At 53.7% G+C, this 14,688-nt stretch overlaps 2 protein-coding genes across 4 annotated transcripts in view; one reads left to right on the top strand and one right to left on the bottom strand.

Moving 5' to 3' along the window:
* HDLBP (high density lipoprotein binding protein) overlaps nucleotides 1–8,740 on the top strand; it is a 74,005-nt gene extending 65,265 nt beyond the window's left edge. For 2 of the 3 annotated variants that reach the window (XR_009217069.1, XR_009217070.1), the window contains exons 22-29: nucleotides 864–968; nucleotides 1,345–1,479; nucleotides 2,688–2,831; nucleotides 4,786–4,971; nucleotides 5,547–5,663; nucleotides 5,884–6,012; nucleotides 6,176–8,150; nucleotides 8,184–8,740. Coding sequence is in view for 1 of the 3 variants with exons in the window: in XM_058533368.1 (XP_058389351.1) it covers nucleotides 864–968; nucleotides 1,345–1,479; nucleotides 2,688–2,831; nucleotides 4,786–4,971; nucleotides 5,547–5,663; nucleotides 5,884–6,012; nucleotides 6,176–6,262 (903 nt within the window). In the remaining 2 variants the exon portion in view is untranslated. Of the gene's footprint in view, nucleotides 1–863; nucleotides 969–1,344; nucleotides 1,480–2,687; nucleotides 2,832–4,785; nucleotides 4,972–5,546; nucleotides 5,664–5,883; nucleotides 6,013–6,175 lie in introns of all 3 variants that reach the window. The other variant, XM_058533368.1, reaches the window with a different exon arrangement.
* ANO7 (anoctamin 7) overlaps nucleotides 8,734–14,688 on the bottom strand; it is a 33,990-nt gene continuing 28,035 nt past the window's right edge. Inside the window, exons 22-23 of the mRNA XM_058533371.1 lie at nucleotides 12,530–12,620; nucleotides 8,734–12,018 (exon numbers count right to left, since the gene is read on the bottom strand). Of these exons, the coding sequence (XP_058389354.1) occupies nucleotides 11,788–12,018; nucleotides 12,530–12,620 (322 nt within the window). The 3' untranslated portion in view covers nucleotides 8,734–11,787. The remainder of the gene's footprint in view (nucleotides 12,019–12,529; nucleotides 12,621–14,688) is intronic.

The raw sequence follows: 14,688 nt of genomic DNA, 5'->3' as shown, positions 1-14,688 counted from the left end.
CATGACCAGCCACTTCCTCTACCAGGACCTGGCAGCTGTATGGACACAGCCTCTTGGGCCTGGAGGCCTGGGGCCCTGGACTAGCACAGAGCTGGACGGTCTCACTGGCAGCAGGGTGAACGTGACCTCCAGCCTCGGTTTCTCCATCTGTGACGGGATAACCAGGCCAATGTCAGGCTTGTAAGGATGAGTCATTTGTGCAATGAGGACTTTTGAGTGCTACCTACATGTTTGGCACTGTTCTAAATGTTGTACTACCACAGCATTCAAAATAGTGTTTGTGTTGTAGTGGAGAGACTCACGAGAAACAAAAATACGTCATGTGTCAAGTGATGGTAAATGCTGTGGGAGACCGTTGGGGCTGGCGTGGAGACAGAGTAGGTGAGCTGTGGTCCAGGCAGTGCCCGTGTTGCATTGTATCATCCCTGTGAGCCCCATGGGCTTGGGCCACAGCCCATCCTTGACCTCAGCAAGGCTGGGATTCTGGACAAGCCTCTGTGTCTGAGCCCCACCACTCCTCCTCCGTAGGCCTCCAGTCACCCTGTTTTTCCTGGATTTCTTTTGTTTTGCTTCTACAAGGGGCCTGCTGCATTTAGGAGCATGGGCTTGGGCTAAGGGTCTGAGAGTTTGCTCTGCCAGCATCAATCTAAAAACTGGATTCCGTGTCCTTTTCCCTGTTTTCCTATTGAATTAAAGGTCTAGGTGGCATTCTCAGTCCAGGTGGAACAGTACAGCGTGTTCCAGAAAGCACACTGTAATTCTGATAGGGCTTTTCTCCTGTGCTCCCTGAAGACATGTTGCTGAGCCCACGGGGTTGCTCTGCTCCCTGCTCTCAGGCCTAACCTCGACCGTCTTCCCTGCAGGCACTGGTTCCCATCACCATTGAAGTGGAGGTACCCTTTGACCTTCACCGGTACATCATCGGGCAGAGGGGAAGTGGGATCCGCAAGATGATGGACGAGTTTGAGGTAACGCAGTTTTGCATGTTCTTTGGAGACCAGAGCTGGGGTTTGAGCTCTCCCACAAGTGCTGCGGGGAGTCCAGCCCCTTGTTGGCTCTGTGCTGCCGCGACCCCTTTGGGCAGGCACGGTTCTGGGACCAGCCGCTGGCCCTCTGTGGAGTTGCTTCCTCCTGCTCCTCTTTATGGAGCAGTGGCTCTCCTTTCCCTACAGGGTAGACTTCACATTTCCCTCTCTCCTTGTCCTGAGCCTTCAGTTGAGTCCGTGGCCAAATGTGAGACAGGAGCTGATCAGGGCTTCCAAACTCACCATCGAGAGGGCCGGATACACACATTTCTGTCCTGCAGGATCCCCTGTACGCGGGTCTGTTCCTGTCTCCATGTAGGTAAATATACACGTGCCGGCACCTGAACTGCAGTCTGACATCATTGCCATCACGGGCCTTGCTGCCAATTTGGACCGGGCCAAGGCTGGGTTACTGGAGCGTGTGAAGGAGCTGCAGGCAGAGCAGGAGGACCGGGTGAGTGCCAGGCAGGGCCACGTGGGCTATGGAAGCTTCCTTCCTTCAGAGCCGTGATTCTCAGTCTTGGTCACACTTGAGAATCCCCAGGGGAGTTCTGAGAGATCCAGCACCTGGGCCACACTGCACCTGCTTCAGTCAGGTGGCTGGAGGTGGACTCGGGATCCCCTCTTGCAGTCAGCATCCAGAGGTCTTGCTGTGGGGACAGCCTTTCATCAGAAGCAATGTTAGGGGCACGGCGCTTTTCTCTTCTTAATATAGCAGCAACAAGATTCGACTTCTGTGTTAATTAGCCATTTTTTTTAAATAAATCTGAAGACATGTTGTGATGCCTTCGACCTTACAGGAAAAGTAAAGTTGGGCAGACCTGGAAGAGACCCCCAAGCATGTGCTGTGCGGTCCAGGGTGGGCGCCAGAGGGGCCCCCACTGACTTCCTCACCCCACAGTTTCCCTGCTGCCGAGTAGGGACGAGGACCTGCCTTACCTCTCTGTTGAGCTGCCGTTTGAAGGATTACCTGAGTGATGCACAGCAAGGCGGGGTGTTCTGGAAACTTGAAGCACCGTCACAGATTATGTGAGGGTAATGGACCTCTCCCTGAGGGCCATGACTCTCTGGAGTCTGTGATGGGGTGGAGCTTGGACATCTCATGCAGTCTGGGTGTGGTCCCCATTGTCTCAGTCCCAGCACCGGCTCTGGGGTCTGTCTTCTGACCAGGTCATAGCCTGAGCGTCTGGCCATGGACGTCTGGAGCTGTGTATCTTTACCTTAGCACTTTCCTTCTAAAATTCTTTTCTTTTTGGCCTGGTTCTGTACCCCAACCCTGACAGACTCAGAACATTTGTATACTTTTCGTCCAAGACCTCCTTACGTCCTGTGCCAGCCCTGTTGGTTACGAGTGCACAGCTTCTCAGTTAGTTACGAGTGTACAGCTTCTCCTCAGTTACCAGCCAGGCCTCTAGGTCTTTTTCTGAAGGATTACGTACTTAGTTGTGGAGTGGTCAAGTCCTCTGGTTCTCATTAGTAGCTGATAGTGGAAGGTGGCACAGAGGCTAACGGGAAAGCCATGTCTTGTTTGTATTGCCGAGGTCAGAACGGATACCTTCCAGGTCCAGGATGGAATGGGGGTGCATGGAGGCGTGCAAGGGTGAAGGTCAAGACTCTGAAGTATTCTACTCTTTGCCTTATTCTCACTTGTTTCGTCTGTAGGCTTTAAGGAGTTTTAAGCTGAGCGTCACTGTAGACCCCAAATACCATCCCAAAATTATTGGGAGAAAGGGGGCAGTGATCACCCAAATCCGCTTAGAGCATGACGTGAACATCCAGTTTCCTGATAAGGACGATGGGAACCAGGTAAGAATGATGCTCTGGGCAGATGCCATGGTCGAAGCACTTTGGGGGCAGATGGACTCTTGTTGACCTTTGTCCTGACCTGGGAACGGTGACCAGGCAAACTTAGGATGTGTCCAGATGGGCGGTGAGAGGGTAGAGTCCAGAGTGGCAGGTCTCTGAGGATTTAGTTTTGGTTTGGGCCCCACATTGGCCCATGCCTCCTGGGTGCGGTTTCCCCAACAGGGTTGTGTTGCTCTGCAGACTTGGGGCATTTTTCCTATGCCCACCTGGTCACTTCTGGCAGCGAGCTGGGGCTCCGGCTGGGTCCTTTTCGCACAGTTGTGCCCACAGTGGGAGCCCTGCAAAGGAGTGCCCTGCTGCCCGCTGTGCTGAGAGAACAGTGGAAGGCAGCCCCCCTCAGTGGGCACGGCCCCCAGCCCATCACTCACTCCTGCCACCCAGGCCTTTCCTGCCCCTCAGGTTTGGCCTCAGGGAGGTGGCCCAGGCTTTGGTGAGGTTGCACTGCCTTGCACTCAGTGACAGCCCAGTCTCTGCCCAGGTCTCCTGCAGTCTTTGGTATACAGCAGAGTGCCCAGAAACGATTCACTAGAATTTTGCGGCTAGCAAATCCCAACAAGCCTCTGCAGACTCTGGCCCTACCCCTGTCAGCCCTGCGTCCACACACAGTGGCGGGCCTCCTGCCTGCTGAACCTTCTTCCCTCCCCAGCCTTTTACTAGAAAGTCAGGCAGACCTGCAAGGGCTGACCCGCAGGATCTGCTTCCTCTGTGCACCCTGGTCCTGATCCTTCCCCATGGGCATTCTTTGCCTTGCCTCTTCCTCTGTTTACCTATTTCTAAAGAATACGTTTATACTGCTGTTCTTTTTTATTTTTAACTTAAATTTTTAATTTCCTTGATCTTGAGAACTTATTAGCTCTAAGCCCCTCATCTTCACTACCTTTTATTTCCCTCAACTTTGCCACGTAATCATGAATTTTTTAAAGTCATTATTTAGTGTTTAGACTATTTCAGTTAATATTCCACGAGGCCAAAGTAGGGTGGAGCAGCCACATTTTTTTCATACGCAGCTCTTTCCTGTGAGAATTGTGCTTCCATTTGCAAAGTCTGTTCTGTGCCTGTGGCTACACATGGTGATGTGCTCACTGGCTGGTGGGGGTTTCTGGGCTCTCCTGGGCAGATTCTGGGTGGAGCCCCGCCTCCTCCCACCGTCCGCATTTGCTTCATCAAGACAGGTGCTTGGCTCAGCTCTGCTCTGCTCTGCCTTTTTCTTGGGGTTGATCTCTATAAGTTCTGCTCCTCTGTTTCGTTTCCAGGTGTGTGTTCTCGTTCTCTGGTCCTTTTATGTTGTGTTCTGTTTTTCTTTTGTGGGTGTGATATTTTCTCCCATCCTGAAGAGTGTGGTTTACATTTGTTAACTTTGTTTTCACGCTTCCTTCTCTGTGCCTGAGCTATCCGTCTGCTTTGCTCACTCCTTAGGAGTCTGGGGCTCTCTCCTGTCCATTTGTGTGGTAAAAGGAGGCCCTGGACTGGGGGCACCCTGTGGGTATGGGGTGCCGGCCACAGTTTCCGGCACTTTCTCTCCAGGTCAGTCTGTCTCCAGTGGAGACTCCTCCAGATAAGGGGCCCGAGGGGACCTTCCCTGTGCCTTCACCTTCTGGTGTCTCCTTGTCTTTGTGGGCCGGTGCCCTGTCTCTTCCTGTACATGACCATCTGTGGGTGGAGTTTGGGAGGTGCAGGAGCTCAACTGTTAACCTGTTGTTGGAAATCAGCTGCCTGACGTTCTTTTCTACCTTGTTTCTCTTCTGCGAGGGTCAGTTTTTCTCCTTAAGGTGAGGCCCACCTCACTCATTCAGCCCTTCAGCCAGGCCCCCTGGGCACCTGCCTCACCTCTCATCACTTACAGTCAGCAGTCCCTGTGCACCTTCCCTCTTCTGACGGGATTCTCCTTTCTTAGCCGCAGGACCAAATTACTATCACAGGGTATGAAAAGAATACAGAAGCTGCCCGGGACGCTATATTGAAAATTGTAGGTGAGCTCGAACAGATGGTTTCTGAGGACGTGCCACTAGACCACCGTGTTCACGCCCGTATCATTGGTGCCCGTGGCAAAGCCATCCGCAAAATCATGGATGAATTCAAGGTGAACCCCCAACCCAACCACGAGGGGTGTTAAGTCTTGGGAGCACAGTGGGTGAGATCGTTGTGTGCTTCCCACTCCACCGGGGACTGCCTGGGGCCTCAAGTCTTCCTGCCTCGGCTGCTGACCACACTTGGGGTCAGAAGGGGAGGAAGCTCACGTGGTAAGGTTGAGTGGGGTCACAGCTATGTGTAGTTGACACTGTTGGTCAGTACCTTGCACCAGCCTGCGGAAGGTGGCACCCCTGAGGTAGGCCACTAGGAGACAGTGTGGCTGGCCTCCAACCTCAGACAGGTTCCTCGATGGGTTGTGCAAATGTCAAGGCTTGCACAGCTCCAGAATACGGGACAACTCCGCCCATTCCCCCTTTGCCTGCTGAACACAAGGTGCTCTTGCAATGCACTGGGCTCACGTCTTGATGAGGAGGGACCAACCATGAACCCAGATTTTTACATTTTTGTTAACTCAGAGGGGAACACTTGACTAGAAATCGACTATTTCTGACCACACATAATGGTGACAAAGCCCTCAGACGGGGCACTCAGAGCCACCTCAGCTGCTGTGTGTGTTTTTTCCAGGTGGACATTCGCTTCCCACAGAGCGGTGCCCCAGACCCCAACTGCGTCACCGTGACAGGGCTCCCGGAGAACGTGGAAGAAGCCATCGACCACATCCTCAACCTGGAGGAGGAATACGTGAGTGCTGGGTGGGCAGCAGGCCTGTGCCTGGGGCACCCTGGGTCTGATTGGCACTGTCGCCCTGGGGTGACAGTGAGGCAGTATGCATGCACTTCTAGAGGCAGGCCAGGTGCAAGATAGCCCCTGAGTGAGCCCCAAATGTCTGAGACTAGGGCGAGCACAGTGGGTGCCTGTTGAGCATTCTTGCTGCAGACTGACCCCCCACCTCTACACACAGCTGGCTGATGTGGTGGACAGCGAGGCGCTGCAGGTGTATATGAAGCCCCCAGCCCACGAGGAGTCCAAGGCACCATCCAAGGGCTTTGTGGTGCGGGACGCTCCCTGGACCGCCAACAGCAGCGAGAAGGTTAGTGGTGTTCTCCCGCCCTCCATGTGCCCCGGGAGGTGGGAGCGCCTGTCACACTTGCCTCTAGCCACAGGCGGGCCCAGTGTCCAAGGGTGGCGGCCCTTTTGGAAGCTGCTTGAGTGTGACCCCCCTTACTAAAGCTGTGCCCTCTCTCCCCAAACAGGCTCCTGATATGAGCAGCTCTGAGGAATTTCCCAGCTTTGGGGCTCAGGTGGCCCCCAAAACCCTCCCTTGGGGCCCCAAACGATAATGATCAAAAAGCAGAAACCTCTCCAGCCTGCTGACCCAAACCCCACCACACAACAGTTTGTCTCAATCTGACCCAGCAGCTGGACCCTCCGTAAATTGTTGACGCTCCCCCTTCCCCGAGGTCTCGCAGTGAAGCCGGGCATGTCCGGCGCTGAGTGCGGCTGGTTCTCAGGCCTGGCCGGTACCCAGCGCATGCTCAGGACCTGCTCCCTGACACCTTTGCTCTGGGACGGCTCTCCACTATTGTGAACACTAACAGAGGTAATTGGACATTTCACGATAAGCTTCCTGGTCCACCCAGCATGTCAGTAAGGCTCTGGCCTCGACTATGAGAGCTCGACAGCTGTGGCTGAGTCTACTTCCTGTGTCATGACCTCAGGAAATAAATTTCCTTGACTTTATAAAAGCCAAAACGTTTGCCCTCTTCCTTTTCCACCTCCCTTTCTCCCCCTGCCTGTCATCCAGACCCTCCTTGTAGAATGTAATCCGCCTTCTTCCAGCTGCTAGAAAGCCCACTTAGCCCAGACCACAGGGTGGGGAAGAGGACCCCGTTTGCACACTGGCAGCCACCTGCACCCAAAGGAGAGCCGCAGTGGAGCCAGAGGGGGCAGCAAGGCAGAGGGTGAACCAGGTTCTCAGGCGGCCTGGCTTCTCCTGCATTGGGCTCTGAAAGCACCAGGGGTCCCCGCCCCCACACCCCTGGGCACTGGCGGCCCTAAGTCTGGTGAGCGAAGCCTGAGGGTGAGACTGCACGTCTGCCGTCTGAGTCCACTGTGGCTGTCATAGTGGCCTGTAGGACCTGAGAAACTCGGGATGGGGAGAGGGGCGGCCCACCCCCTCCTCTTCCGTGAGGGCCCCTCACTGTATGTAGTGGCCTACTTGTCTTTACGCCCTCGCAGCTCCCCGAGCCTGCCCTCCCCTCACCCGTGTGTTCAGTAGCCTTCTTTCTACCTCAGAGCCAGGGTGGCAGTGGTGTCCTGCTTAGGGAGCACCGCCCAGCACTCAGCCTCTTCATTTAGACGGTTCTGGTGATCACGTGTTTGCTGCGGCCCTGGGCGCAGGAGACTGAGTGCTTGGGTTTGAGGCTGTGCCCTTCCTCATGTACAGGTGGTTCAGCGGCCGGTGGGCTGGTCCAGAATGGGGAGCGCACATGCCATCCCTCCCTAGGCTGTTCTCTGATGCACATTCGGCTGCTGCATGCAAGCCCCTGGTCGTTGGCTTTGGGAGGCAGGCTTCATGGTCCTGGGGTAGAGAGAGGCTGTTGCTTGGCCTGGACCAGAGGACCGAGTGCAGCTGAGGGAGTGGTCCACTCTTTCTCAGGTGTGGTAGGTAATTCTGGGTGTTGGAGCATAGGCCTTGGAGAGACAAGGTGCCCTGCTCTGGAGAGGAGAGGTGACCCCAGGCAGCGCCTCTGTGGTGCTGTCTGAGAACTGAGGATGGGCCTTTGTCTCTGGGTCATCTGTTCTTCATCCCTGCCTCTCCCCCGACGGAGGTGACTAACCCACTCTCAAGTTGTCCCGTCCCGGATGCTGGAGTTCCCAGAGAAGCTGGCTTGTGCCCCCGGGACTGTCATTTCTGCTTTGACCATCTACCCACCCACCCCTCCGAAGTTTGTTACTCTTACTTTAGTAAGTCAAGTTTGGTGATCTTTAGACTGTGAACTCCTGAATAGACCAAGAATTGCTTACCCTAAGTCTAACTTGGGTTGCCTCTGCAAGTTCCCATTAGCTCAAGCAGCCTTAAACGTGCCCGCTGATAAGAATGATAAATCGGGACAGGAAAGAACATTTGCTTCAGCTATATCAGCGGGGTGAGGCTACATCGGCTGGGTGAGCCCACATCAGGTCGAGTGATGGAGATGGAGCAAGAAGGAAGGGCGCTCCCTGCCTGTCTCCAGGAGCATCCCCTGCAGCTCTGGGGAGCTTTGTGGGGACAGGGCCAGCAGCTCTTTTCCATCTGCACGAGTTTGGAGCCTTTCCTGTTGGCCAGCTTGCTCCTCCGCCTCACCCCTCAGCCCCCTCTGGGATCTTCCCAAACCTCCTCTTCCCTTGGTCTTTTCTACAACATCCTTCTGCCACGTCCAGCCCCGCCCTACGTGAAGGTGAATTTTAAATTGTCACAACAGATTTTTGCACATCTGCATTTATTGCTAAATGTCATAGATGCAAACTCTCCTTTCCTCAACTGTGTTTAGGGTCTTGCTCTGTTTTTGGTTGTTAATCAGGGTGATGAGATAACTGCCCAGGCCTGGTTTCCTGCGGCCTCCCGTGCTGCCGGCGAGTCCTGGGTGGGGATGAGGCATGCGTGTCCATTTCCTCTTTGTTGAATGTCTTCCATATCGTTATGTGTCCATAGCTACAATCCATCCCTTGGCCTTAACTTTGGAATTTGGAGATTATATGCAAACATGTGTAAAAAGGCTCATGAATATGGATGACACTGGAATTTTATAAATTCTAAAATAAAACCTGAAACCAGATGTAGTGTGCTGGGACTCGTTTTATCACGCCACGTGTGTGTTCTCGGTCCTGTGAAACCAGGGGTGTCTTCAGCATGCTCTTGAGTGGTAACTGGACATACATACATGGTTCCAGTCTTTGGTGCAATTCTCCCTGTTGACATATAGTTCTCAACCCTGCATTAACTGCCCCTGCAGGAGCCACTTTGGGAAGCCAGCAGTGGTCATGGCGAGGGTGGCTGTCTGCCCCTGGACTCCTGTCACTATTGAAGGTGAACAGTCTCCTTGCTGCCCTGGCTTCTCATGCCTGGAAGCAGCACCCTGCCACTTCCCTTAGCTCCATTCTGTGTGAAATATCTCCATCGGTGAACCTCGGTGGCATTCTCAGGACAGGCCCCCCTACCCAGGCCAATGCCGAGCTGGGGAGTAGGAGCAGCCCTCAGCTGAAGGAGTCATGCCAGTCATCCACGTGATAGAATATACCTCCAGGAGTCCAGTGGAGCAAGGGAGTTAGATTCCCTTGCTTCTGAGAGGGTGGGCTCATCCCCACCATGTTAAAGGGAAATAGTTTACCCAATGGCCCAGCAATTCCACTGCTCAACATGCACCCTACGGGGGGGACACCAGTGGGTGCCAGGAGACAGGGACCAGAGTTTGATGGCAGCATTATTCCTAACAGCCAGGCAGAATAGATCAGTGGTGGCATCTTCATCCAGGGAGCATGACGCAGCAGCTAGGATGGGCCGGTCATGCACAACACCACGGGTAAAGCTCATGGTCGGGGTGTCCCACGAAAGAGATCAGACACTTGGGTTCCCTAGTTTCATGCCTGGCATCAGAGGCTGAAGTGGTGGCTGCTCGGGGTGGGAGACGGTCATGGGGGGAGGGGCCCACCCCAGCATCTGGTCCTGGTATCAGGGCTGCGTCTTGACTCACATGCTGGTTACAGTGGGTGTGTTCGCTTTATAAAAGCCTGAGGTATGACTTGAGCGTTTTGTTTCAATAAATTTACTTTAAAATTATAAAGTTTGAGAGAGCAACAAAAACAAAGCAGCTGGAAGAAGATACTTGTGGATTTTGTGATATTGTGGATTTTGTGATATGGGCACGGTGCACAGCGGGGGGCACTGCCCAGTGGCTCCTCACTGCTCAGGACACCGCTTTCTAAAAGGGGTGAACAAGAGACAAATCCAGAAGAAATGCCAATGGCCATACAACCACCTCAGCGCTCAGCCTCCTTGTCAGCAAACTCGGCCAGAAGTGAGCATGGTGCTGCCTGAGGCCAGAGCAGCAGGTTTTTAAATGATGATACCGTGATGGCAAGGATGCTGTTTAGAAAGGTGTGGATTGGCACTTCCAAGATATGCATCAAAACATTTCAAAAACTGCATATCCTTTTTGACACTGCAGTCTAATTCCAGGAGTGTACCCTGAGGAAATCAAGGTGAGCACAATATGTTTCCAGATGTTGATTCCAGTGTAATTGATAGCGGCAGAGGAAGAGAATCCTGTGTGCCCAACAGTAAGTGACAGAGCTAAGTTGGGAAGCACCTGTGGTGGGGTTATCCCCGGCAGTTCACCAAGTTAACAGAAGGTAAAGATGAAAAGAGGCTGATGAAACCAGTCAGTGGACGAGGTCAAACTGCGTGTACTATTATGCCCCCGATTTTGAAAATGATTATGTATAAACATACAGAAAAATGAAGGAGATCCACCCAGGATTGCGGGAATGTCCTCCAAGTGTTTCACTGGTCAGGGAATAAAATTCAGTCTCCTTCCAAACCTTCCCCATCTGGAAGCTTGCGGCTGTGAGGCCTGTGCTGGCCCCAGCCTCACGGCCTGCGGGAGGTGGGGGAGAAGCCACTCCTCAGGGGTGTGCAGCCTCCGGGGAAGTGAGGAGGGAGTGGCTTCGTTCTAGCCTGACTGCTGTTCAGAGGCTGTTGATAATGGCTTGGAGGAAAGGGTGGGGGGCCGCGTTCAGGAAATAGAAGACGGAATCAAGAGGCCTTGGTGGATAATGGGGAATGGCGGGGGCAGGGTGGGGTGGTGAGCTGACTCCGCAGCTCTGACTGGAACACAGGGGGCAGGGGCTGACAGGTGGGTCGTGCTGGGGGGCAGGCAGCACCGCAAGTAGACAGGGTAGGCAGAGGCGAGGTGGGCCTGGAGAGGAGACAGTCCATCATTCAAACGACAGCAGGCACAAGGAGCACCAGGGAGAACAGAAAGGACCCCAAAGCCCTCTGGCTTGATTGGCAGATGAGCCGTGTCCGAGGGCTGAGGGGTGAGTGGGAAGTGTGAACGGGGAGAGGCCAGCACGGAGGCCACCTCCTCTTTGCCCAGCAAGAGACCAGGTCTAGGGGTGGGTGAGGGGCCTTGGGGATGGGAAGCAGTGGAGGGACAGGGCCTAGAAGGACCAGTGCTCTGAGAGTAGAGAGGCGAGGAGCAGGGCGGGAAGCAGCCGTGTGCCCAGAGGGGGCTGATGGGAGCCAGCATGTCGGAGGAGAAGCCATTCTGCCCTGGGGTGAGTGAGGAGAGCATACTGGCTCATGGGGCTGGGAGGGAGATGGCAGGGGGCAGCGCCCCCACAAGCCACTGGATGCCCCTGGGCTCCCCTGGGCACAGCATGTCCTGGCCCTCCACGCGCTGCTGCTGTAATGAGCTGGCATTGGGGACTCCAAGGGGTGGCTAGTGGGGGCCATGACCAGGACCTGGGAGGCAGGGTGCCTGAGCAGAGGCCCAAGGCAGCCAAGGGCAGGGCAGCTCTGGGCCAAGGAGGGACAAGAGACCGGCTGTGGCTTCTGAGAGCAGTGAGCCTTTGACAGCCTGGCATCACTTCTGAGGCGGCGAGGTCTCTGCCCTCCAGGTGGGTCTGGCTCCAGGTCCCTCAGGTGCCAACTCTTGGGGTGACCCCTGTGACCTCAGAGGGAAGGGTCTGTGGAGGCCCTGCCAGTTCCTGGCAGGCTAGGCTTGTGGGCCCAGTCACATCTCCTGAGCCAGGGGGGTGGTCCTTCGCTCCATTTGTTCCCAAGAGAGCCTGTCTCCAGGAAGCAAGGAGGAGGAGAGTGTGATTAGACTCTGCCACTGTTCACTCCATCATGCGCTGAAGCAGAGCAGCGGGTTGGGGCCCCCCCACCGATGGACGAGGGAAGGTGAAGCGTTGGGGCTGGGGGGGGGCTCACCTCGTTCTCGGCTAGCGCCTGCTTGGCCAGGTAGTATTCCCGCTTCACCTTGATCTCCACGGACTCGGGGATGTCAGGTACCAGGAGGTCGAGGATCCGGCCGATGGAGAACACCACATGCTGGGAGCAGGGGATGGTACGAGCAGTGGGAGAGGGCACCCCACTGCTTGGTTAAGAACAAATGCCCAGAGTGGCCTTCACAGGGCCAGGTCTGGGCAACCTGCCCCCAGGTGTGGGTTGAGCTGGAGAGCAGCAGTACAGAAAAGGAAATGCCTGGAAGAGGCAGAGGCCACGACGACAGAGACCACCCCCAGCTTCCGCATCCCCGTGGAGCTTCCCAGGGACACTCCGCAGTGCCCAGAGCATTCTGACGTCCACACAGCCCAGAGACAGAGGCCATGCAGGGATTAACTCCACTTTCCAGATGGGGAAACAAAGATGCAGAGAAGAACTGCAATTTGACCAAGGTGACAGAACACGAAGTGCCAGAACCCTGCTCCCTTGGTCACACCAACCCCCCCCGTGCCACATGGTGGGATTAGGCAAAGCATCCTAGGGAGGTGGGCCTCATGTTAAGGCTGCAAGAGCCAGTGGGGGACGCCGACAGAGGAACTGAGAGGTGCCTCACTACCTCAAACACAATGACAAAGGCCAGGCGGATGGCCAGAAGATTCCAGTAGGTCTGGGAATAATGTCCATTGTCGTCTCTGAAAGCCCGATACCTGCAGGAGACGTGAGACTCACTGTGAAGAGCCAGGGCTGGGGCTCAGCCTGGTGGGTGGCAGACACCTTTCTCAACTTCTCTACCTTTTCCCTCCCTGATCTGTAATCCTGGGCCTGGCTTACCACTAAGGGTGCCTGAAGCGGGAAATATTCCCAGACAGGATACTCTGCAGCACCTTTAGCTTTAACTGTTGGGGCTCCAACAGGGTGGAGGGGCTGGACTGTCCCATTCCCTTACCGGGCTACACTGGGCCCCACAGGGGCAAATGCCCTACTATCTAGTAGACGTGACAATCCGATGTCTGTGCTTCTACAGGTGGTGTCAGCCTACTTACACCATGAAAATGTGCCATTATATAAGGTCAGCAGTCCTTTCTGCTCAGAGACGGCCTGCCCACCACAGCCCTCCCTACTGGGACAGGCATGTCAGTCAGCTTTGCTTGCTATTTCAGGTCGAGTGGTCACCTTGTCATCCTTTGACATCTTCCTGTATATGTCTCTTGGCAAGATGTGACATTCCATTTTGTGACATAAACTTACATACTGCACTCCACGGAAAGCATTACCAAGGCCAACTTCGTAGGAAAAGAAAAAAACCAAAAATCTTGAAAATTAAGATTTTCAAGGGAAATGGAAGACAATCATGATCAAACGACCCTGAATGCAATATAGAGAGCCAAAAAGACTTAAAAATATAAAAGAGCACTCAAGAGACATGAAGGAGAAATGGAGAAGCTCCAACATAATGGGAGTTCCAGAAGATGAGAAAGGAAGGAAGAGTGGGGAAGCACTATCTGAAGGAATAAAATGGAGATGTTTCCAGAACTAAAGAAAGACCTCACTCTTTAGATCAACAACACATTCTGAGTCTCAACGAGAAACTTTTTTTTTTTTTTTGCAGGGAAAGATTTGCCTTGAGCTAATATCCGTTGCCAGTCTTCCTCCTTTTTTCCTCCCCAAAGCCCCAGTGCATGGTTGTGTATTCTACTTGTAAGTCCTTTTAGTTCTTCTATGTGAGCCGCCGCCGCCACAGCATGGCAACTGACAGAGGGGTGGTGTGGTTCCACAAACAGGAAACAACCCGGGCCGCTGAAGCAGTGAGAGTGCCAAACTTGAACCACTAGGCCGTCTGGGCTGGCTGGAGAAACTTTTAAATAAAATTCCACCATGACAGATACCAGTTAGTGATACAAATCAAGGAAAATGAGAAAAAAAACGTAAATGCTACGAATGCTTCCAAAAAGAAAAACCAGGTCGTTATAGAGTATATTTCCAAAGACCTGAGGGAAAATAACTCTTAACTAGAATTTTATGTCTGGTATTTGAAAGACAAAGATAGAGATATTTTCAGAATACAAAAAACAACATACATAAGAGTTCACCAACCACACACCATTCCTGAAAGAGCTATTAAAGGATATACTTCATCAAGAAGAAAAATGAACTCAGAGGGAAGGCAATGCATAAGAAACTACTGTAAACACAGAAGTTAATAAAATACACCAAATAGATGTGATTAACAAATGACTAAAAATGTTTTTGTGTGTTTTTAAACAGTAATTAAAACTCCGTATAGGGGCTGGCCCCATGGCGTAGTGGTTAAGTGCTCACGCTCCGCTGCTGGCGGCCCCGGGTTTGGATCCCAGGCACGCACTGACGCACCACTTGTCAGGCCATGCTGTGGCAGCGTCCCACATAAAGTGGAGGAAGATGGGCACGGATGTTAGCCCAGGGCCAGTCTTCCTCAGCAAAAAGAGGAGGATTGGCAATGGATGTTAGCTCACGGCTGATCTTCCTCACAGGAGAAAAAAAGAAGTGAGAGATTTTCATCATTACTTCAGGTTCTCTGACCTCCAAGCAATTAAACCAGAATCAATGATTTTTTATCATTTTTTTGTGTGTGAGGAAGATCAGCCCTGCCGACCGCCGATGGCCCCATGACCGCCGATGTCCTCAGGGGCCGGCAGCCGGCTGGGGTGTGTTTGAAAACGTGCGGGCTCCAGAGGCAGGAAATGCAGGGCGCCCGGGCCACAGGCTCTCTGGGCCTTTCTTTCCTCCCCGTCCGTC

Source organism: Diceros bicornis, chromosome 37, assembly GCF_020826845.1.
Source record: "Diceros bicornis minor isolate mBicDic1 chromosome 37, mDicBic1.mat.cur, whole genome shotgun sequence".
In the NCBI taxonomy this organism is placed as follows: Eukaryota; Metazoa; Chordata; class Mammalia; order Perissodactyla; family Rhinocerotidae; genus Diceros; species Diceros bicornis.
Note: the sequence above shows the minus strand (reverse complement) of the source record. Positions and strands in the feature narration are given on the sequence as shown.